At 49.9% G+C, this 23,754-nt stretch overlaps 1 protein-coding gene across 2 annotated transcripts in view; it reads right to left on the reverse strand.

Annotated features, from left to right (window-relative positions):
• Positions 1-5,626: 5,626 nt before the first annotated feature.
• The window catches only part of ECSIT (ECSIT signaling integrator), a 113,699-nt gene continuing 95,571 nt past the window's right edge, over positions 5,627-23,754 (reverse strand). For both annotated transcript variants that reach the window (XM_078684294.1, XM_078684304.1), the window contains exon 8: positions 5,627-6,382. In XM_078684294.1, the coding sequence (XP_078540420.1) occupies positions 6,162-6,382 (221 nt within the window). In that variant the 3' untranslated portion in view covers positions 5,627-6,161. The remainder of the gene's footprint in view (positions 6,383-23,754) is intronic.

The following is a 23,754-nucleotide window of genomic DNA, read 5'->3' on the forward strand; positions in this document are numbered from 1 at the left end:
ATACATAGCAAAGTCCTTCAGCTTACCTGTCTATTAGTAGAGAGGTCTCGGTCAGAAAGGGACGCCTTCTATTTTTCTATGAACTAATACTTTTCAAATAAAACGACATCAGACAACCCTGACTTAAGTCACAGAATTCCCAGATGGCACCTAAACACCAGCAGCGCTACATCGCATTTTGCCCTGACACATCAAGAGCAGACAACGAACTACAACAAGCACCTACGGGCACATGGACAGCGGGAGGGGGGGCGGGAACGGACAGCGGGAGGGGGTGCGGGAACGGGCACACAAACAGCGGGAGGGGGGGCAGGAACGGGCACACGGACAGCGGGAGGGGGGGCGGGAACGGAGAGCAGGACATCGCGCAACCCACCCCTGAAAACGACACTTCAAAAATGGCGAAAACAAAGCTATAAAAAAAAAAAATAAACCACCGCCCACCGCCGCATGACGATCGCAAAGGGGCGGGATGAGTAAAAATCGCGGGAACGCCCACGAATCTGCTCCGGCAATGACGGACAGATCGCTCTTCCAATGGCTAGCCTCCATTTATGGAGCTAGCCAATGGAAGAGAAGGCGGAACAAAGTGCACATACTGTAAAACATAAGATTTCACCTGCGCCGAAAAGCTGCGCGTTGCGCAGCTTTCGGCAGGCGAAACCTAAAAATGATTTAGAGATGGGGGTATGGAAGAGAGCCCTGAAAGTACCCCCCAAACTCCATAATTATTCAAATGAGTAAAGGCACAAAAACGTAAAACGTCGAAAAAAATCACCTGGTTTCACTCATCCCAGGCTGCTCATGATTTCAGCCTGGTCAGTTTTAGTTTACATTATAACGCACTGCTTAGCATGCAAATCTCAAATCTTCCAGTTCTCGAGCCAGCCAAACAAACGGTAGATCATCATCCCAGAATGGGTGGGACTAGTATTATCTAAAACGATTTAAGATTGGAGTCATCCTCAATCAATGCTAGTGGGTTGCACTACATTTTGAAGAGCTCATTTGCTGCAGAGACCGCATGTACCTCTGCAGTGTGTAAACATTGTCTGATTTTTATAAGTTTGTGGCTGCCGCTGCCTGGCAGTGTGGAACAGACGGCAGATGGCAGTAAATAGTGGTAGGATTGTGGTCTTTCGGTAGCAGCGTGAGCAAGGCCGCTAAATACATGTTACCAAAGTAAACAAGCATTTGCAATGCAATAGGTCTCCAATTTATGCGAGACCTATTGCATTGCAAATGTTTGGCATCACAGACAATGGGAGGGAGGACGGGGGAAGCACCGACAACGGGAGGGGGAAGAAGAGAAGGCACGGACAACGGGAGAGAGGGCGTGGAGGGGAAAAGAAGGCACCAAATCACATTGTGCCTGCAGTAGGAGAACCTCATTAAAGAAAATAGTGCTGAAAGGCTAAAGAAGATGTACCGTGCAACAACCAACGTAAAAGGGCCAATCTCCATGGGTGGTGACAAATGAAGAGGAGGCGGTACTAAGGAGGGACTAACAAGCCTATTGACAAATCAGAAGCCAGCATTAACACAAGCAAATGGCAAATATGGGCGGAGAGTGGGCGGGGCTTCTATTCGCTACTCCACCACAACAAGTCTCGCAGAGCAGCGCATGCGTCTAGGCTCAACCTAAAGAGCGAGTTAACCCAGCTGATTGAGTGGGTTAAAGAGACGATGGTCAAGCACAGGAGTGACTGGCTGTTGGAGCGCAAAGCAAACTAGCAGTAGAAAAGGCAAGAACAGCAGCAGGGATGAAGAAAGCCCACCAGGAGGTTACAGGGAGGGGAAGCGAGGAAGGTGACTCTGAAGGTTGAGCAGCAGTGGGAGCTCAGGGGGCACCAAGCAAAAAGACAGGAAGGACCAAAGGAGGTCCAGGAAGAACCTAAGTGGCCAGACATGACTGCCACAGGAATACCAGTGGGAGCTCTGGGTCAAGGGACAAACTTGTGAGGAGCATGCAGCCACACCAGTGGCCCCACACAGTAGGAGGAGCGCCCCCTAGACCCTGGCCAACCACATTGGGGGATACAGCGACCAAGAACCTGGAGGCAAAGGCACACAGAGGGCAGATGGAGCCTACACAGCAGTACCCGGCTGGAACTCAATGGAAGGCAAGCGCGACTCCCCAGCAACGGATGGTGAGAGACACACAGCTGGTTTGGGGAGAGGGCAGGCCTGGCGAGCGCAAAGCTACTCGGGCACACAGGCCTTGGCACACTGTTGGCTAACTGGGGACTTCTCCTCCATCACACACATGGCCGGGACCTTATTACTGGTCCAGACTCATCAGAAAAGTTACTTACCTTTGGTAACGCCTTATCTGGTAGAGACGTGATCTAGCCACAAATTCCTTACCTTAGAATAACCCATGCGTCAGGCTGGATCCGGAAACATTTGCTTGAGCAATACCCTTGCACACCCGTAGGTGGCATCACTCAGCTCTGTGTGATGTCGCCGTCCACGCTGGAAGTGACTTCTGCATCATAAATATAGGCACCACTTCAGGGAACTGAGGTTATTCACTTTTCACGACTTTCCGTGCCAGGAGAATGGAGCCATGAAGTGCACCGACAGTGGTGGGTTTATAACAACTACGGCCCTGAAAGGGATCAGCCCCAACTCTGAAAACCTGTCCGTAGTGTGGGGAGGATGGGTGGGATGGTAAGGAATCTGCGGCTAGATCATGTCTCTACCAGATAAGGCAGTACCGAAGGTAAGTAACTTGTCCATCTGATAGAGACATCTAGCCGCAGATTAATTACCATAGAATAGATACCCAAGCAATACCATCCCCAGAGGGACTGCGGACAAGTTTAGCCCAGGAAGTATTGCAGGACAGAGGTGACAAAAAGGCCATCCCTGTGGACTTGACTGTCCAGGCAGTAGTGCTTAGTGAAAGTGTGCAGTGATGCTCATGTTGCTGCCTGAAAATGTCAAAGACTGGAACACCACATGGCAACGATGTAGTAGCAGCATTCGCTCTGGTGGAATGAGCTCTTAAACCAGCAGGAGGATGTTTCTTAGCCAGAGCATAGCAAGTTTTGATGCAGAGGATGACCCATCACGAGATACTCCCCCCTTCTGCAGTGCAAGACCTTTCTTTGATCCAACGTATAGGTCATAGGCATGGGCAGGCCTAATGCCAGAGCGCTCCAGGTCCCATTCCTTCCGAATTGGGGAAGCCACAACTGCTGCTGCACATGGCTTGGGGGCTGAAGGTATCCAACGGCTCGGGAGATGTAAGCTCTGTGCTTTTAAAGCATACTCAGGCCTGTCAAGAACTAACATAAGGCTAATTTCTCGCCACAGAGACCAATGAAGGGAGACGGTCAGTTTGGATATTAGGCCTTTCATACATAACAAGGGCAGACTGGTGGGCTAGTGCACAGAAACTGGAAGGAGGCATATGGCTGCGCAACCAAAACCATAGTGGTGTGGTTAGGCAAGCCTGGTGTGAAATGAAATCAGTTCCTGACAAAAGTGTGAGACATGCAGCAAGCACTCAGAAGTCCGGATGCCATAGTGGTACATCAGGACAGCAACGACCTCACGGAGCTAGGATGAAAGCAGATCTCACATCCGGCACCCGACTGCTCCGCCCCACAGACATACTATGGTCAGAACTGATAGCAAGTTATAAATAGTGAGGGGCATTGAGTCAGTGCAGTGGTAAAAACATTGCAATGAGTCAAATTTTGTAAGAGCATGTGCTGGGAGTTTGTCAGGCTTGGCCTCATTAACCTAAAAACTCCAGGTTACTAAGAAGACAACAAGGTTAACTTGTCCAATGTTGGGATGGACATCTTCCTATTGAACACCGCGGGGGCACCAGGACTGTTAGGTTTTTCATAGGCTAGCACATGTTTCCTCCGGCCTGGGGTAGGGGACTGGTCGAAAGAAGCTGGCTGCAGTCAGGGAACCAACATCAGCATAGCAGGGGGGAGCTACAATGGCTGAAAATAAATGACATTACACAAGGTCATAGAGAACAAAGATTGGTGTGTGTATTTGCATGCATTTGTGTAGGTGAACTGTCACTTTCTGTTCTGAAACCTTTGCACGAGCTTGAGATAAATGCATTGTTACAGCCCATAAGGTATGGTCTATGAGACAGACATAAGCAGTGCTATTTTCCCTGATAATAATCTGTGTGCTTGTGTTGTTGCCTGCTCTGTACCATTGTGAATGTTTGTGAGACTCATGTACTGTTACTACCCATGTTGTACCGGCTGTGTGTGAGAGAGCTTACACTGCTGCTATGTATGGGACACATGCATTGCTAGTGCTCATCTTGTATGGGGGTTAGGGTGGCTAGATGTGCGGGCATGGGTGGGTGGGTGTCAAATTGCGTGTCAGCTTACACTGCTGCTGTCTGTTCTGTACCCATGCTGTCCATGAAGATGCAGGCGTGTGTGCTTAAAATACACCTTCCGGTATTTGTTTGCTGTATGAGACACATGTACTGCTGCTGCCCATATTGTTACTGGTATGTTTTGTGAGTGCATGTGTTCCTGCATATTCTGTCGTGTTCTGTATATATGAGGGAAACGCAGTGCTGCTGTCCATGTAGCTGGTTTGCATATGTATGAGGAAAATCGGAGTACTGCAGCTGTTAGAGCTGTACCGCTTCAATGCGAAAAGCAGCTTGTACTGCTGCTGTTGGCGCTGTGTTGGTTATTTGAGTGTGGGGTAAGAAACGCAATGGGTGGGGAGGAAGAGCTACAGGCAGCAGAGGAGGGTGCTGGTGTGAGAGGGGTTAAAAATGGAGGGTGGAGGGGTTAGAAGCAATACAGAGGGAAGAAGTGGGGAAGAGAAGTAAGGCCGACACAGAAAGAGGGCGCAGGTGGGGAGAAGCAACATGGAGAGTGGGGTGCGGAGGAGAAGCAATGGGCAAGACAGCAACTTGGAGAAGCACAAGGCAGAAAAGAAACAAGAGTATACACAAGATGAGCAACATGGGGGGCGTAGAAGCGCATGGGCAACAGGGAGCGGCAATGAGAGCAGTGGGAGAGAAGTAAATGCAGGAAACAGCTAGAATACACTAGTACATGGAGTGCGTAACGAAAAAGGTAGTGCTTGAAAAGCAAGCAGTGGAAGCATAGAAGTCAGTTAATCAAAAGAGATGGTAAAGAGGCTATGCTCCATGGGAGGGACAAACACAAGAATGACAAGCTTGAATAATAAGTAAACAAATGAGAGTGGCAGTCAAGCCAACCAAATGGAAAGCAATGGGCAGGCTCCAAGTATCTGTATGTTAATGGTAAGCCCATAATATGTCTTTCACAACCAGTCAGCTGTGCTATTTAGTAGGCTCAACCTCAAATGGCCGAAATACTTTCCTTAAACTTTGTTCTGTTTCCAACCTTTCCAGTGACATTTGGATGCAGTTTTATCGGTCTGTGACACATCACATTGCTTTGTTACTGTTTGTATTGCATTTCAGTTGCCTTTTGCGCTTCAAAAATGACGCCTTTAAAGCGGACCTGCGAGTTATTGGAAACCGTACTGGAAAACAAATATTTACTTGCAACTGGAGTTCTTCATCAAGGCAAATTATTTTGAAAGGTTGAAAGGGTAAAATAGTGCAGGTGAAGGATTAGGAAATAGGTGCACAATCATTTTACTGTTTACTTAATTCAGAGAACTTTTCATGACACAGAAATACTATAGTCAAGAAAAGAGCAGTTATCGTACACACAGGTCGCTACCAAGTCTGACATTAGTTTACAGCTTCTTCTGGTTCCAAGTTTCAGACAGAGTGCAGAAATTCTCATAAGAATCCAGCCATTGTTGTTGTTGAGCCTATCGGCCCAAATAAATACCTTTTCAGCAAGGAAAAATGTCCAAAACCAATCACAATGAGGAAGATGAGTAAGCGGTAAAAAGTCAAGTTCTGTTTAATGTCTAACTCTGCAGCTGGTTTTGGTGAATCTCTTACACCTGATTTGTTACACAGCTGTGATGCTACATGCAGAGTGAAATCGATTTTCCTGTCATTTGTTAAAACCAATATGAAAGATTTTTGAGGGGTCTTGTGCAAGGTGTTCTACAGTCCACTCCTATGTCACAAAGGTGCACCTTTGTGTAGCGGAGTCTCGTGGGAAGCAAATACTTTTTACCCTGCACCACCACAAGGTCTGGTGGCAGAACTATTGAGTCATTGTCTGTCTCCGTAGCTCCATGTAATCTGTGTGCTGTTCTAGTGGTTCTGCCGCGGCCTGCATCTCACGGGTCCCAGATTCTAGCCGGAATATCACAGAAGTGTGGCCTAAAACTGGGTTGGTTTCCTGCAAGCCGGAGATCCAACGAGCAAGCGTTGCCTGGTCTCCTGACCCAGCCATGCACATGGCGTACACTGGACCTTCATCCACTGCAGGGGAGGGGAGGGGAAGGGAAGGGAGGTGAGAAGAGGAGAGGAGAGGAGAGGAGAGGAGAGGAGAGGGGAGAAGAGGAGAGGGGAGGAGAGGAGAAAAGAACACCATAGGCATTACTAAAGCACACAGTAAACTTCACTGCTTACAACTTAATGGAAAGAGAGAGACAAAATAGGGTTCTTCCTTGAAGGTACAGTTCTACAGACTTGTTATCTTTCAAAAATGGACATGCTTGAAGTATTTCCTGAGGCCAAGCTGGGAGTCCCATGGTTACATTTAAATAGCACCATCAACTTTAAGTGCGAGTGAAAACTTCCAAACAATCGCCTATTGGCAAACACCCACATTTCTACAAATCAGGTGAGTGCGCACCCATCACCACTCCCCCTGCAGGAACCACAATATCCAACATTGCAACACAAGCATGAAAGAGTATATATACACGGTAGGCTAACTTCAGCCTGGGGAGGAGGGTGGGCCGCAAATGAGTACCTAACTTATTTCTTCTCTGAGGTTGGATTTTTCATATATTCACATGCTTCAATCAGGTAACAGCAACTAGTGTATTACAATTTATTTATTTTATTTACCGAGTTTTGTATAGCACAAACTTGACCCAAAGGCAGATCGCTTTACAGAGTTCGCACAGCAGCAACTACATAGGTTACATATGGAGTGAATAAAAATATAAAGGAACAGTATATAAAAGAAATATATGATAGACAGTAGGATATGTGAACGATATAGTTCTGAGGTACTTATGGTAGGGGGTTGCGAAGGGGGGAGAGTAGAGGCACAATTTTCCCCGAGGCATTGATGATCATATTTAATTGGGTGCTGTGGGGTAGGAGCATCAGGCCAGTCAGATGATTTAGAGGGGAGGATTTAGGAACTTATTGAGAAGAAGTAGTTTAACTTTCCTCCTGAAGTAAGGGAATGATTGATTGCCACGTAGATACTGAGGCAATTTTAAAAAATGTATTTTATTGGGGATATGCAGAAGTTAAAATAATGGTTAATATTGCATGTTGATATAACATATTATAAAATATCAAATGAACTGAAAAACCCTAACAAATTATTATCATACAAAATCAGAGGAGCAATTATGAAAAGTTAGGCGTCACTTTTCAACTGAAAGAAGTTATTCCATATGTTTTAGCAATCAATTCTTGGCGGTTCTGGAAAAACAAGACATATCCTAATGGTAACAATTTATCTTGCCACTATTCTAACGTACGTGGACCAGGTAATTGTCAATGCGCTGTTATAAAAGATCAAGTCCAAGTACTCCTTTCTTTAAAGAGAGGAGAGGATTTTTGAAGGTAGCCGAGGTGTTGGTGCCTAGTAATGCATGGTGGAACCTGCAGGGCCTCTGGATGAGCCCTAGGGTATGACCATATAGTGCAAGGTTGAGGACCCATCTGTCTCATGTTTTCGTGTTCCAGTCGTTGAGAATAACAGTAATGCTCCTACCCACTGGGCATCGAATTGAGGCCAGTGTCTGAGAGGAGTCAGTGCACCTATTGGGGTCTTGCAATTTGGACTGCTTTCTTCCCTCCGCGATGCAATGACTGCTCAGTATATGACAATGGGTGTGGAACCATTTACAGTGGCTGCGGCTAGTACATCTGGCAGTATGACTGCTGAAGTAGCTGGTCGGGCAAGAAAGGGTATGGTTTATATTCTTGATACTAAATTGGCTTCTGCTTCTAGCTCCATAAAAGGCCTGCTGGCTATGTAGCTGAACAATAGCTACATAGCTGAACAATGGGCTGTAACCTTGCAGTATTGTGGTCTGCTAGATGTCATTCAGATGTCATTCAAAGAGAGTCTTGCCATTGAATCAGGTCTTGCTTTGGACCTCCTGCCTAAACAATAAGCATCTCAACCAACACTGCCCAAGAAGGACTGCTGCCTCCACCAGCTGCATAATACCTGTATTGGCTATGTCCAATAGCGGCTCGCTCACCCTCTTGCAAGACTTTACATTGCTGTGCTTTTTTTTCCAGTATCAGTTTAAAAAGTTCAACCACATCTGGCATTGCACCTAATGAGAACAGCCAGGGCATAGCAGTCCAGCTAGAAGCAGCACAGACTAAGGATACTCGCTTCTCAATGTTATCCATTTGCCTCCCTTCACTCTCATGGGAAGCAGTGCATGTAGAGGTCGGATACTGGCGCCTCCTTTGAGCTGCTTGCAGCACAATAGTCTCTGCCATTTGATGCCCAATGTAACAGGCTGGAGTGTTGTCTGGGGTCTTATGCTTCGTCTACAACTATGGGACCGCCACTGACTTTTTTTTTTTTTAAACACACTTTATTGGTGACCGCATTATAACATGTATATTAGGGAGATATTCTTTTACATACAGTCTTTTTCTCCCTTTTTCCATCAATCACAGTACATGAAGCACAAGTTACTACTTGTGTAACGATATATCTGTAAGAGACATTAGTTAGTGATAGATTCCTTACCTTAGATTATCCCCAGGCGTCAGACTGGATCTGGAAAATTTTGCGTAGCAATACCCCTGCGAGCCGGCAGGCGTCGTCCGCGGCTCCGCATCCGTCGTCAGCGTCGTTAGCGCCGGAATGACGTCGTCTGAGTACTTAGACGCCGCCCATGCGCGCGGACGTCAGTTCTGATACACAGCTTTTCCGCGCCAGATACGCAGAGCCATGATAGAACCAACACTGGTGCCATGAAACTAGGGCCCTAAAAGGGGATGACCTTAACCCTAGATATCGGTTCGCAGAACGGGGAGGATGGGTGGGTCGGTAAGGAATATATCACAAACTAATGTCTCTTACAGATATATCGTTACACAAGTAGTAACTTGTACATCTGAAAGAGACACGTTAGTGATAGATTCCTTACCTTAGAATAGATACTCCAGCAATACCAACCCCGGTGGTGGGCCTGCGAACCAATAATCACACCAGAAAGTCCTGGAGGACGGAACGGCCAAAGAAGCCATCCCTCCGGACTTGGCTGTCCAGGCAGTAGTGTCGTCCAAACGTGTGCAGCGAGGCCCACGTAGCTGCCTGGCAAATGTCCTGCAAGGGCACTCCTCGGCCCAGGGCAGTGGTAGTTGCCGTGGCCCAAGTGGAATGAGCCCTCAATCCAACAGGGGGCTCCTTCTTAGCCAAGGAGTAACACACCTGGATACACAAGATGATCCACCGAGAAATGGTCCGCTTGTGCACCGCCTTTGCCTTCTTAGTGCCCACGTAACCAACAAAGAGTTGGTCATTCACCTGGAACTGGCGTGTGCGATCCAGATAGTAAGAGAGCGCACGTTTTGGGTCCAGACGGTGGAGCCTCTCTTCCTCTTTCGAGGGATGCGGAAAGAAGGTGGGCAAGGTAATGGACTACCCGATGTGGAAGGCCGTGACAACCTTGGGCAGGAAAGAGGGTCTTGTCCGCAACACAACCTTGTCCGGATGGACAGAGAGGAAAGGAGGTGTGGAAGAAAGAGCCTGGAGCTCACTCACTCTCCTGGCAGAGGTGATGGCAACCAGGAAAGTCTTCAGAGTAAGAAGACCGAGAGGACAGTTATGGAGCGGCTCGAAGGGAGCACACATTAGGTAAGTAAGAACAAGGTTCAAGTCCCACTGGGGCATCACAAAAGGAACAGGAGGGAACATGTGTGTGATGCCTTTCAAAAACCTATTTACAATTGGGGACTTGAACAATGAAGGCAGATCAGGTAGCCTTAAGAAGGCGGAAAGGGCAGAAAGGTACCCCTTGATAGTGCCCAGAGCAGAGCCCTGCTGGGCAAGAGAAAGAAGGAAGAGGAGAACCTCAGAAAGGGGTGCAGAGAGTGGATCCACAGCATTTGCTGTGCACCATGCCACAAATCTGTTCCACCTGCAGGCGTATACCGACTTTGTGGAGGGACGCCTGGCTGCCAGAATGACATTACAGACTTCAGGAGGCAAGTCAAATGGCCTCAACTGCCGCCGCTCAATCTCCAAGCTTGTAGGTGGAGACTGGACAGGTTCGGGTGGAGGACCGTCCCCTGCTGCTGCGACAGAAGGTCCTCCCGAAGATGCAGACGAATCAGGGGATCAACTGACATGCTGAGTAGCTTGGGATACCAGTATCTTCGTGCCCAGTCCGGAGCCACAAGGATAACCTGGGCCCGGTCGCGCCTGATCTTCTTCAGCACTCTGGGCAGAAGTGGTATAGGGGAAAGGCGTACAATAGACCGCAACTCCACTTGCGACGAAAAGCGTCTCCGAGCAAGTTCCGCCTTGGAAATTCCAACGCGCAGAACTGATGACATTGCGCGTTCTCTTCTGTGGCGAATAGATCTAACCAAGGCTCTCCCCACTGTTAAAAGAGGCCTTGCGCCACGTCCGAGTTCAGACGCCATTCGTGATCCATCATGCACCGACGGCTGAGTTCGTCCGCCCTGGCATTCAGAGAACCTGCCAGGTGTTGATCCACCAGGGTCACGCCCTGATGTTCCAGCCACTACCAGAGGCGCAGAGCCTCCTGGCATAGGGTCCACGACCCCACCCCGCCCTGTTAGTTGCAGTACCACATGGCGGTGGTGTTGTCCATGAACACCCGCACTACACTCCCCCGGACAGCGGGGAGGAATGCCTTCAGTGCTAGTCGGATCGCCCGCAGCTCCATAGGTTGATATGGAGCGGGGACTCCGCCGGAGACCAGAGGCCTCTGATCTCCTCCTCTCCCATGTGGCCTCCCCAGCCCTGGAGGGACGCGTCCGTCACAACCACGTGCTCTGGGTGGGGTAGGGAGAGGGATCTGCCACTGACCAAATCGCGGTCCGTGAGCCACCACTGCAACTGCCTTGCAGTGCCCTCCGAGATCAAGATATGATCGGACAAGTTGCCCTGATGCTGGGCCCACTGAAACTTCAGGTCCCACTGCAGAGCCCGCATCCGCCACCGGGCGTGATGCACCAGAAGGATGCAGGAGGCCATCAGCCCCAGAAGCCGCAGCGTCAACCTGACCGAAACTCGGGATAAAGGCTGAAAGATCTAGAATCAGAGCCTGAATATCCCGAACCCGCTGTTCGGGAGGATAAACCCGAAACTGCGCCGAGTCTAGAACCGCCCTGATGAAGAGGAGCTTCTGAGAGGGACACAGGTGCGACTTCGGCATGTTGATGGAGAACCCCAGCAAGTGCAGGAGGTCGGCCGTAGTCTGGAGGTGGCTTACGACTGTCTGGGGCGAGCCCGCCTTCAACAACCAGTCGTCGAGGTAGGGGAAGACTGACACCCCTAACCTGCGCAGATGAGCTGCGACCACCGCCATCACTTTCGTGAACACCCGTGGGGCGCTGGTAAGGCTGAAGGGGAGCATGGTAAACTGAAAGTGCTCGTGGCCTACCGTGAACCGCAGGTAACGCCGGTGGGCCGGCAGGACGGGGATGTGAAAATAAGCGTCCTGCAAGTCCAACGCTACCATCCAGTCTCCAGGGTCCAGGGCAGCTAAGACCTGAGCCAAAGTCAGTATCTTGAACTTCTCCTTCCGGAGCAAGCCGTTGACGTTCCGTAGGTCCAAGATAGGGCGTAGGCCCCCTTTGCCCTTCTTGGGTACCAGAAAGTAGTGGGAGTAACAACCACACCCTACTTCTGGTCCAGGAACGCGCTCGATGGCCCCCTTGGCCAAGAGGGCCGTGACTTCCTCTTGCAGAAGTTGCAAGTGATCCCCTGACACGCGGTGGAATTGCGGTGGCATGGCTGGAGAGGTCACCTCGAAGGGGAGGGAGTAGCCCCTTCAGACGATTTACAGCACCCACCTGTCCAACGTGACAGTGCGCCAGTGGAAGAGGTGATGGCGAACCATGCCCCCTACTGGCGTCACATGGGCATGAAAACACGGACTAGGAAGGTTTTGAGGCAGGTGCTGCGGGGGGAGGTGTGGACTGGCCTCGCCGTTGTCCCCGACCGCCGCCACGGTGGTTTCCACGGCCACCACCGCGCTGTTGAACATTCTGCGGTGCGTGGCTGGCAGCACGTGTGGGGGCGCCCCTTCCGTGGCAACAAAAGGAGCGAAAGGCACCCGAATGCTAGCGTGTGGCCGAGAGGCCCAAGGACTCGGCCGTAACCCTGGAGTCCTTAAAAAGCTCAAGCGCATGGTCTGCCTTGTCGCCAAAGAGGCGACGGCCATCGAACGGCATGTCCAGAAGAGTGGCCTGGACGTCGGCCGAAAAGTTGGCGGACCTCAACCAGACGTGGCGTCGAACCGCCACCGTCGTTGCCATAGCCCTGCCCAGTGAGTCCGTGGTATCCAGCCCACACCGGATGGAATATCGTGCTGCATCTCGGCCCTCCACAAGGGCTTGGGCGAGTTTAGCCCGGACCTCCTCCGGACATTGTGGCAGCACGTCCGCGACCGTGTCCCACAGGGTGTGGGTGTAGCGGCCCAAGAGGCATGCGGTATTGACAGACCGCAGTCCCAAACTCAGGGACGAGAACACTTTCTTCCCGAATTGTTCGTACCTCTTGGATTCCCGATCGGGCGGAGCCGTCGGGAATGCGGTCTGGGAAGTGAAGGCCTGGATGACCAGGCTCTCGGGTGTGGGATGGGTGGACAAAAAGCAAGGGTCGCCCGGGGCCGGGCGGTAGCGTCTGGCCACGTTCCTATCCACAGGCGGACCTGTGGCGGGCTTGGACCAAGTGCCCACAAGAACGTCACACAAGGCCTCACTAAACGGCAGCCGAGGCTCAGTGGAGCTTGCCTGCTGTTTAAGGACCTCAGTGAGGAGGTTAGTCCTCACGGATGCGACGGGGAGCTGAAGGTGTAAGGCCTTAGCCGCCCTCGTCAACACTACACTGTAAGTAGCCCCCTCCTCCGTAGCCACGGTGGGAGGGGAGACAAATCTAGTGTCTGGCGAAGTGTGAATTCCACTGGCCCCCCCAAGCTCATATGTCCAGTCCTGTTGAGACTGTCTCTCTTGTGCCAGAGGGTCCACAGACCCCTCCCAATCACCCTCGTCACCCATCTACTGCAGAGCAGGGTCAACAGACGGGGCCGGTTCGTGGAAATAGAAATCTCCAAAGGCCGTCGAGAGTGGCGCCCAGCGGCGCCGCTCCGGCACCAGATCCGGACCAAAGGGAGGATTGGGGACGGCGTCCATAGCGGGCGCCACACCTGCAGGGCCAGCGCCGGTGAGGTCGTGAGGTCGACCGGCGACGACCCGGATCCGGAAGCGGATCCAGTGAGGGCCTGCGGCGCCGGGACCGAAGTCGCCGGCGGCGCCGGGGCCGAAGCACCCGACCCGCTAGGCCCTCCAGCCGGGGCCGTTGGGCTCGGAGGCGCCACGGGACCCGGCTGAGAAGGGAGGGACCTCATGGCCATGAGGTACCGCTCGACCTCCTCTGGCGTCGCATCATGTCCAGGGACCCGAAGGTGTGGGGCAGGCGGCGACGCCTGCGACTCCGTCGGAGACGCGTGGGTGGTGTCACCCGAACCCCGGGCCGTATCGTGCGTGCGTCGGGGTGGGTCGGAGGAACGATGACGTCTCTCCGACCTCTCATGCCTCTTACCTGAGGACTTGGATCCTGACGACCGATGTCCACTCCCGGAGCTGCGAGGTCTCCGACCCCGCGACCGTCCCTCGACCTCCTGTGGGACCGGGAGCTGGAGCGGCGCGGGGCCGACTGCTGGAGCTCGAGTCGCTTGCGGGACCGCTCCCGCCTAGCTTTAGACGTCAGGGCCCGGCAGTCGGGGCAGGTGCGGTCGTCGTGGTCGAGGCCTAAACACTTGAGGCACCGGCGATGGGGGTCGGTAACCGACATCAGTCGGTCGCACTTGGAGCAGGGTTTAAACCCGGGCATCCATACCAGCACCGTCAGAGTCAAAGACTCGAGTAGAGAAATGATCAAAAGATCAAAAAAGTTTAGTCAAAAAATGACTAAGGGGTAGTGCTTCTCCGGATCTGTGCTAGCTGGCGCGGTGAAAAAGAAGAACTGACGTCAGCGCACATGGGTGGCGTCTAAGTACTCCGACGACGTCATTCCGGCGCTAACGACGCAGACGACGGACGTGGAGCCGCGGACGACGCCTGCCGGCGCGCAGGGGTATTGCTACGCAAAATTTTCCGGATCCAGTCTGACGCCTGGGGATATTCTAAGGTAAGGAATCTATCACTAACGTGTCTCTTTCAGATTCATGTAGCACTTCACCATTCATTGTCTTACATGGTAGAGCAGGCTGATAAAGATCAATTTCAGTGCTTGCAATGGTCATGTTGCATCTCCGGCGAATCCTCAATAGTAGTGCATATTTATATAAACTATTGGTAACATAAACAAACCCCGTCTTCCACCCACCCCAACCCTCCCCCAACCCTCTCCTGGTCAGTCATATACTAGCAGCACTATGGTTGCCGGGGGTCATCCTATAGTCCTCCTCCTGAAGGAAGTAATGAACCGGATAGAGTCCTGTCATTTCAGTGGAACAGGGCCTGATGCCTGCAGAAATCTAGGCAGCCTAATAACCTAAGGGGTCTCAGTATCTTGTGCAGGAGACAACTCCAGTGCTTCCAGGTCAAGTAGCATGGCCTCCCACTCCAGCGAGATGGACTGCTTCCTCAGCCCTCTCTCCTCCTCCCTTCGAAGAGCAGCACCCTCTGCTTTCCCCCATTGAAGCATGTCAGACTGCCAGACAGTGACTGCAGGGCATCTGGGGGACTTCCACCTCATAGTGAGCACCCGAATGGCCAGGATGAGTGCCAGGTCTGCGAATTTTAGCCGCACCTTTTGGATCGTAGAGCGTCTATGAGGTCCCATAAGGCAGTGGAGTGCCTCATCCGGTAACCGGGAGTTGTGTCACTGAAGTTAGAGAGCGGCGCACTTCTCCCCAATAACCCCTTATGCGAGGGCAAGACCACAGCATGTGAATAAAGTCCGCCTCATCCCCTTTGCAACGGGGGCAATAATGGGGGGGGGGGGAGTCCCGGAACATACGGTGTATTCTTGTTGGTGTAAGGTATGACCTGTGAAGTATCATCGTCTGTATGAATTTAAGCCTCGCGTTACGCGGCACCTTTTTGGGGTGTTCCAGCATATGTTTCCATGCTTGGTCCCCGATCTCCTCCCCGGGGTCCTCTGCCCATCGTGCTCTAAGGGATGTAAGTGTTATTGCCGCATGTGCCCGTATCCCAAGGTAGAGCCAGTGCACCAAATGTCCTCCAGGTCCCATATAGTATAAGATGTACTAAGGTATGGTGTGGGGGTTCAGTCCTCTGTGGGGCCCACGCGGTTCTGATATAGTGTGTCACAGTGGCCTGTAAGAGATACAGACGCGGTGGTGCTCCCGTGGCCTGTAAAAAGGGGTCATGATCCAGCATAGTGCCATCGCCAAAGAAAGCTCCCACCTCCTCCACCGCAGCATCCGTCCAAGCCTGTAGTGTGGTCTTCGTGAGTCTCCCCTGTGGTGTAGGGATGCCCAGTATGGGGACGCTCGGGGCATAGGGGAACACCGTGGACGTGTATGATAGGGCCTTTCTCCAGCATATTAGGGCTGTTCGTAACAGAGGGGGCAATCAGAGGGGATCTTAGCCCTTGGCAGCAATAGAGTGCAATTCACCCCGGTCTAGCCGCTGCGGCGTAAATCCAATTTCGTGTAAGTTCCTGCCTGCAGTCCAATAAGACAGCCACTGGAGCTGGCTGGCGTAGTAGTATCCTCGGAAGTCTGGGACTCCCAGGCCGCAACTCTGCGTTGGTAGGTGGAGCTTTCGAAGACCTATGCGCCTCTGACCCACGCCCCAAATGAGAGTGGACAATACAGTATTCAGCGTATTAAAAATGGATTGTGGGAGGAGTACGGGTAGGGTCACAAAATAATATAAGAGTCAAGGTAACATCACCATTTTTGAGATGGCGATCCTCCCCATTACTGATAAGGGTAGAGAAGTCCAGAACCCAACACTAGCACGGAGCCCCCTTACGGCCCGCAATATATTGCCCTCTATTTGGTCGTCTTGTGATCTATATACGCAGACCACCACTGACACTTTAGCCAGTGTTTGCATGACCTTCAGTCCCTCCTGCCAAATCTCATCACTAATCCGATTGCTCTGAGAGTTTTCTGCTGTGGGTCATGAAAGTTATACATGAAATATGTTGATATGCTGGAGACTGGCAGCTCAAATCTATTGGGTGTTCTTTCCCCTAAAGAATGAAACCTGGGGTGAGTCTCCTGGGCGGGGCGAAGGGACCAGAGGTTGAAGCATCATATTTCAATTCTCTTCCTTTCCTGGCAAGGACATAATTCAAGACTTCACCCTTTTCATCCAGCTCCATCGCTGCTAACTGTGGAAAGAGTACTTGTAGGCATTTGCAGCAATTGCTGCACTACCTATAACAGCAGCACGGGCTGCTGCAGTGGTGATTAATCTGATATAATTTGTAGGACATCCTTTATGAGATGGACTGTAATTTGAAGCATGGTGTCAGGGGGTTCCTGTCTGCCAGGGGCAGGGAGAAGACTAACACCTATTCCTTTCCGCCCCGAGTGCAGGACGGCCACGGCCACTTTAATGCTGCTTGGGCTTTCCCAGAGACGGGAACTACGCCAGAGACGTCATCATCAGTCGTCCAATCAGGAGCCAAGGAGGAGTTGATGGCGTTCTACCCGGAAGGAGATGGCGCGACAGTAGAAGCCGGAGCGGGGAAGGAGTCGACCAGCCCTGCTACTGAGGCGCCCGGAACTAAGGAGAACGAGGAGTCGGAAGTCGCAGAATCCACGGAAACGAGAAAGCCAGGAGGCCACCGAGAACACGAGCCGCCCCGCCACGCTTCTGGAGAAGTGTGGCTAAACAAGGTACGGGCCCGAATAAGGGTACTCGTCTTTTCGCGGGGAGGGACTGGGTAGGGGTGGTTGAGGGAGGTCATGGGACGGGGCTGTGTTTTCAGAGTCGCTAAAACAAAACCTCCTCCTTCGAGCACACACTGAGGCGCCTATTGCACAGATTGATGTGTTTTGGTGGAAGTCCCTGGTGATCCTCTCACTCCCCGCCCCCCTTCTTCCAGACCCGGAACTCCGGTGAAATTAGTAACCCAGGGTCTTTTTCTTTTTTTCTTCCTTGGTTGTCCTAACGAGAGCACCCTTACGGACCCCAGACGAGAAAGGACCATAAAGACAAGGAGCGCAGAAGGAAGGACTTTCACCCAACTTACCCACGAGCTACACTACCACCGGCTTTGTTATCCCAGGAGGAAGACCTTATTTTGACTGATTGATGTACTGAATAAAGAAGTACCCCTTAGAAAATCATACCAGCGTAGTGTTGCTTATCTTCTACGTCCCCCCCCTTCCATCCATCACACATGGGTACCTTTTGAAATGTACTATCATCATAGTAAGGAGCACAATGAGCATCTTAATACAGGTGAGCTTACCATCATCAGCTGTTCTCATCACTTTTGGAAAAAGTGAATTCAGAATTGCTTTGTGAAATTTTCCTGGTCATCCGGATTCTCATGACTTGTTAGATTGACATCTTCTTCACTCATCTGCCATTTTGAAGTCGTCTCTTAGGTGCTAAGCTGTAGGCCAATCAAAATGGAGCCTCCATCCTCAGACCCTTCGATATTAAAGATTTCAGGTGGTGGCTGAGAAGATATATTGCTTGGTGGTGTATTCTGGGAAAAAAAACTATGGTAATGCCTTTGTGGCAATCAGAGGATTCCAGTTCTTGAAAGATTTCTATGATGGTACGAGTTATTATCAAAGAGAGAGCAGCCAATGGCATCGCTGAAGGGGCACCCATGGTAACCTCACCCAGCTGGTTGGTCGACGAGGCAGGTACCAAAGGTGGAATTGCTGTCACTAATGATAGGCTCCAACAGAAGACCACTGATGCTCTAAAACCACAGTAGATGATGCAGACAATGGGCAAAATTACGGACTTCACCTACCAGAAAGCCACGCAGTACTCATTCAGAGGCGCGAATCAGGGCCTGCGATAACGCTAAAGAAAGGAAGGTGAAGACGTGTTTGCGCTTTGAGACTGTTTTTTACCCTTGATAAAGAGGACATCTCAAAACGCGTCAGGGTTTCAGTCGAATGCTTTTAATTGTTGGAAAGTGAAGCTGTTTGTACCAGTGAATAAAGGCTGTAAATGGGGAACGGCTGTCCTTTGTTCGAGTGAGGCTTAATTTTTGGCCCCCACTGAGCTTGAGATCTCATACATCAAAATTTGCATAAATACATAAGCAAACACATGGAACCATAAGATGCTCCCCTTATCGAAATAAGTGGTGTAGTAAAACCTGTCCAACCACTGCATCACTGCGCTGTACCAATGCCAGGCAAAAATGGTAAGTAAATATAAGCACACTCTTCCAAGTAGCAGCACAACATATTTTCTCCAGAGGCACTTGCGCAAACGTAGTAGTTGTTGAAACTGCCCTAATTGAGTGCACCCTGGTTTTCGCTACAAGGGGCTTGCCAGCCTTTGAGTGGAAGAACTGGATTGCAGCTGAAATCCATTGAGCGATGGTTGCCTTCATGATTGGAGCACCCTTACTAGTGTGTGCATCTGAGTCCAACAGTTGGTCAGTTATCCCGAGTTGTTTAGTGCGACGTAAGTAGAAGTTCATTTAGGTGAAAATCCAAAGGAACCATTGGAATTAATTTTGGATTGGTTCTGAGAAGTTCTAAATTGCCTATGCGGCTCAAGAGGATTCTTGAGTTGAAAAAGCCTGATCTCCTTTACCCTCCTGGTCGGAGTGAGCGCTACTAACAAGGCGACCTTTGTGTGGAAACTAGGTCTGCTCTGTGTATGGGTTTCAATGAATTCTTCAAGAGTAGAGATAGAACTATGCTCAGAGGCCAGTTCGGTGAAGGAGCCCTTACTGGAGGAAAAAAAAAAATCGGAATAATTTTTTCATGAACTGTTTGATGACAAGCCGAGAATGAGGTAAGGGAGATAGGGTAGTTATCTGCCAGATTATGAATTTAGAGGATGTAGGTTTGATATCAGACAACATAGGCAGAACATTTTACATTACCGGTTATGTCTTAATCGGGCTGCCGCCTTGACTTGGAAATAATATACATGCAGTCCTGAGGTATATTGGGATCTTTGAATTCATGGAATTTAGGAGCCATGCGCAAAAGAGGAGAGAGGTCAGGATGAAGGACCTGCCCTTGGATCATCGTCAAAAGCTTTAGGGATGTTGGTAGGTGGATGTGTCTGGATTTTTATGGAAAGGGGAAGTTCTGTGAACCAATGCTGCCCGGGCCACCTGTGGGCTATCAGAATGAGGCAAACCCGCCCCACTTTCATCTTGCTGAGAACCTTTGGTATTAGAGGTATCGGGGTAATAGGTATAGATCCTGAAAATTCCCCCACGATCCTGGATGCCTGAGAAGCACGGTTCATGCCAGTATAGTCACTAGGAATATCTGCTTACAATTAACATAAAAATGCACAAGGGATTGTCGTGGGGATGAGCCTTGCCTTTACACTGTGTTAAGTTGACATGAGCTTATTAGAAGTTTAAACGCTATTTTCCCTTTCTGCTGCCTTTGAACACGGCACACATTATTATAAATGTTTCGAGTTTAGCAGAATGTTTTGCTTCACACAAAAATAATATGTTTTTCTATAGTTGCAGACTTGCTTGGTAAGCTTTGTCTGAACAGTGAGTGGTGAGGCTTTCAAGGTTATTTCAACGCAGTGGTTGTTGTTCGGACTGATCAGCGCACGTTCTAGACATAACATATATACAGCTGTGGCAACCTCTGATTTTGGCGGGTTTAATAATGCACTGCGTAGGCATGATCACACACACTTGGAGAGCATTCGCATGCAGAGAGCTGGTGCAGAAACTGATGTGATCCATTTCTCCAGAGGTATGGGGCCGCCCTTTTAATCCCAAGAGACCTTCTGTGGATATAAAATAACCTACTAGCAAGGGAGGGTGAGATATAGGTGTATTCTAACCTGTTTTCCATTTAGCATTATAACATGCATTCTCCCTTTGTATTTTATGGAATAATAACTATGCTGATAATCTTGTTGCTTATAAAATGTCTACTTGTATTAGGTAAGATACTGCACCTGAGAATAGGGCATTAGAAATAAATATTTCAAACTTGCACGTGTCTCTATTTACTCCCCGTTTTGGACTGGTATGAGAGTATAACTAAAGAGTGTTCATGTGTTCCACATTGCCTGAGGTATTCTAAGTTCCATGTTCTGGGTTGTCTAATCATTGGGGTTATGGAAGAACCAATGAGACACTGATTGCTAGTCTGGTAGGGGATTTTGGCTACTAAGGTGAGTTTTGGTACACCCTAATTCACTCAGGTTCCAAGTCTCAATGCACAGTTCTGGGTACGAGCAGAATCCCTGCTACATGGTGCCCAACGCTGGAGGTCTTATTACATGACACTTGAGTAGTACTTCAAACAGTCCTTAACCCCTTCACTATTGTTTCCGGATAATAGTAGTGTTGGACAAACCTACCTATAGTTACATAGGTCTTTTCAAGCTTGAATCTTTCCAAACGGTTTCCTTTTGAATTACTACCCAGTTGTGCTTCTTCGTTTTGCATTGTAGCTTTTCTTCTGTGTATCACTATGGCTAACATTGTTATACTGCAACATAGTCGCATTGCGGTTCGCAATCATTTGCAAACATATAATGTTGGTTTGGAGGGCATGGCAGTGATTTTGGTGGTGAGTGCTGAGATTGCTTACCCGTTTGAGATTTTCTACTCTTGGGTGACGTTCCCTGCAGTGGATGCGGCTACGCAGGTTTTTCACACTTACACTCACTCAGCTGTGCCCGGGGAATATGTCACTTATAGGACACAAGAGATTACGATTTCTTCATGGCAGCACCGTGTTTGGTTTGATAGAGCCCTTCCCCACACTGTAACGGCGGCTAGATTGGGTCCTTTGTCCATTCCAGGCGCTTCTTGGCCGGATTCACCCCGCATCCTCGTGAGGGCCGGTTGCCGTTGCAGAATTACGGACCCTGTATGACTCTTCTATTAGTGTTATTAGGGCCCTATTTCAATATATTACCCGCAATTTCCAGGGCGGACCCCTGGTGTTGCGGCCCTTCCAGCTGGACCGAGCGGCATGAAGCTTAGTCCTGTGATGGTCAATGCGGTAATGGGCAAGCGTCCCCAGGATAAGGATGATTTGCCTTTTTGGCTTGCCGAGAAGTTTGACCAGCTGGAAGCAATTTTTCCTAATTCGACTCCCGTTGAAAAACACAGAATTCTTAGAATTAGTTTACCTAAGGACTTGGTACCAGAAGCCGGTGACTGAGTCATGGGGGAGAATTTTTGGGGCAGTGTACACGAGGTGCTTCGGCACTCCGTCAATGGCTGTCCTTCCGACGGTCATTAAGGGTGTTCAGGACGAACACAGACCTGAGGCTGTGGTTGAATTGGGAATGAGACTCGTTGGCACATTTGACGTAGTTGCCGATCTCGTCCTTTCTAATGTTAAGGGAGATGCGGTGAACTTTCAAGTGGCTAAAGCCTTACGCGATGTCCCCGATGCCAACAAACCCCGATAATTACCGAGAATTATTAAGGCGGCGTATAAAACCATTGGTCGCAATAGTTTAGGTGTCAAGCCCTTTACTGCTAAAGATAAAAAGCAAACCCAGGGTGCGAAGTCTGAAACGGACGTTCAACCCACAGCTCTAAAGAAAAATTGGAACAGAAATAAAAAAACAGGGGAAACAGCAACAGAAACAGGAGTCCCGTCCCCATCACCCGTGCCTGCGTCTACTGAGCGAGTTTATGATTCGCGTGACCGCACTACGATTAAGTCGCCTGATAGATTTCAGGTTCCTGATCAACGCTCTCCTCGTTCTTTACAGGACACATTGGCCTCATCGTCCGGTGGTGGAAGCAGCGAAAGAGGTAGGGGTGGCCAGCAGAGTCGTGACCAGCCCCGTCCGAAAGACGGAAAAGGCAAGCAGGACGATTCTTCACAGAAAAGACACAAGTTTCAGAAAAAGAAAGTTGCCGCTTTAACAGCGAGATACGCCACAGATAGTGAGAACGCAGCTTTGACATCAGACATGGGTGTTTACGTTGTTGGACAGCGTGGCGGAGATTACCATGGTGCGAGAGGCCCTGCGTCCACTACTGAAGGTGACAGCGACTGATCAATATGTTGCTGTGGAGACAGCTGATACCAGAGTAGCTCCCCCTGATAGGCTTTAAGAAATTGTCCTTTTAAATGAAGGTGAAATACAACGTACCATAAAAGGGGTATTTTGGGAAAATGTTACAACTACCTATGACATTTTGTTAGCGGAGGCTGACTGGCTCCCACCTTTTGTTCTCGCAGCTCCGAGAGGGGAGTAGGTAATCCTCCCCAGTTTCGCGCACACGGTATCCAAGGAGCATGCTCTGAATTTTGCAGAAGAGTGGGCTAAAGCCCTTGCGCCGGCTCTGTACCGTAAGCACTGTGGTTGGGATACATTTTCCCCGCACCACGAGATTCCCTTACGGTCTATGCCACAGCCTCAACCTCAATATCCCATCCGGCGTGAAGGTAAGGCTTCCGTTGCGGAAATCCTTGAGCAATTGGAATATCAGGGAGTGATTGAAACTTGTGTGTCACCAATGAATAACCCACTTTTTACTGTGACCAAGCCTGACGGTTCATACCGTTTGGTATTGGATTACCGGCATTTGAACTCGCATTGCCGTACCTGTGCAGTACAGAATACCCACAGCTCTGCTTTGGTGGATGGTCTTGTGCTAAAACGGTTTAAAACCACACTTGACATATCCAACGTTTTTTTGCCCACAATTTGGATGGTCTAAGTTCCCAATGGACCAGTTTTACCAGTGGCGGCAAACAGCGCCAATTTAAACGCCTGGCCATGGGCTATATGAATAGTCCGGGTGTGTTTGCTGCCTGTATTGTCTTTCTCTTAGAGAGAGTTGACCCGGATGCGTGTTCATATGTGGATAACATCTATCTCACAGACGACGAAATTTGGGCGCATCTGTGTCGCGTTGACCGCATAATTTGTAACTTTGCGGACTTCAGTTACAAATTTAACTTTGCAAAGTCTCACATTGCAGAGTACACAGTGTTGTTCCTGGGCTATGAGCTCAACATTGAGGGTCGAGGATTGGCTCCTCACTTCTTGGAGAAATGCGCACAGCTGCGCGCTCCTACAACACTGAAAAAATTACAGTCCTTGCTGGGTTTTTTTAATTTCGGGCGTACTTACATTCCCGAATATGCCCAGCGTATCAAGCCTTTGTATGCTTTGATACAACCTACTTTCACCAAATTGTGCTGGCTGCCTGAACATTCAGTCATCTTGCAATCTACGCAGGCTGATCTTCTAGAATCTAAATTCTTACTGACTCGTGATAACCACAC

Source organism: Lissotriton helveticus, chromosome 1_1 (genome assembly GCF_964261635.1).
Source record: "Lissotriton helveticus chromosome 1_1, aLisHel1.1, whole genome shotgun sequence".
NCBI lineage: Eukaryota > Metazoa > Chordata > Amphibia > Caudata > Salamandridae > Lissotriton > Lissotriton helveticus.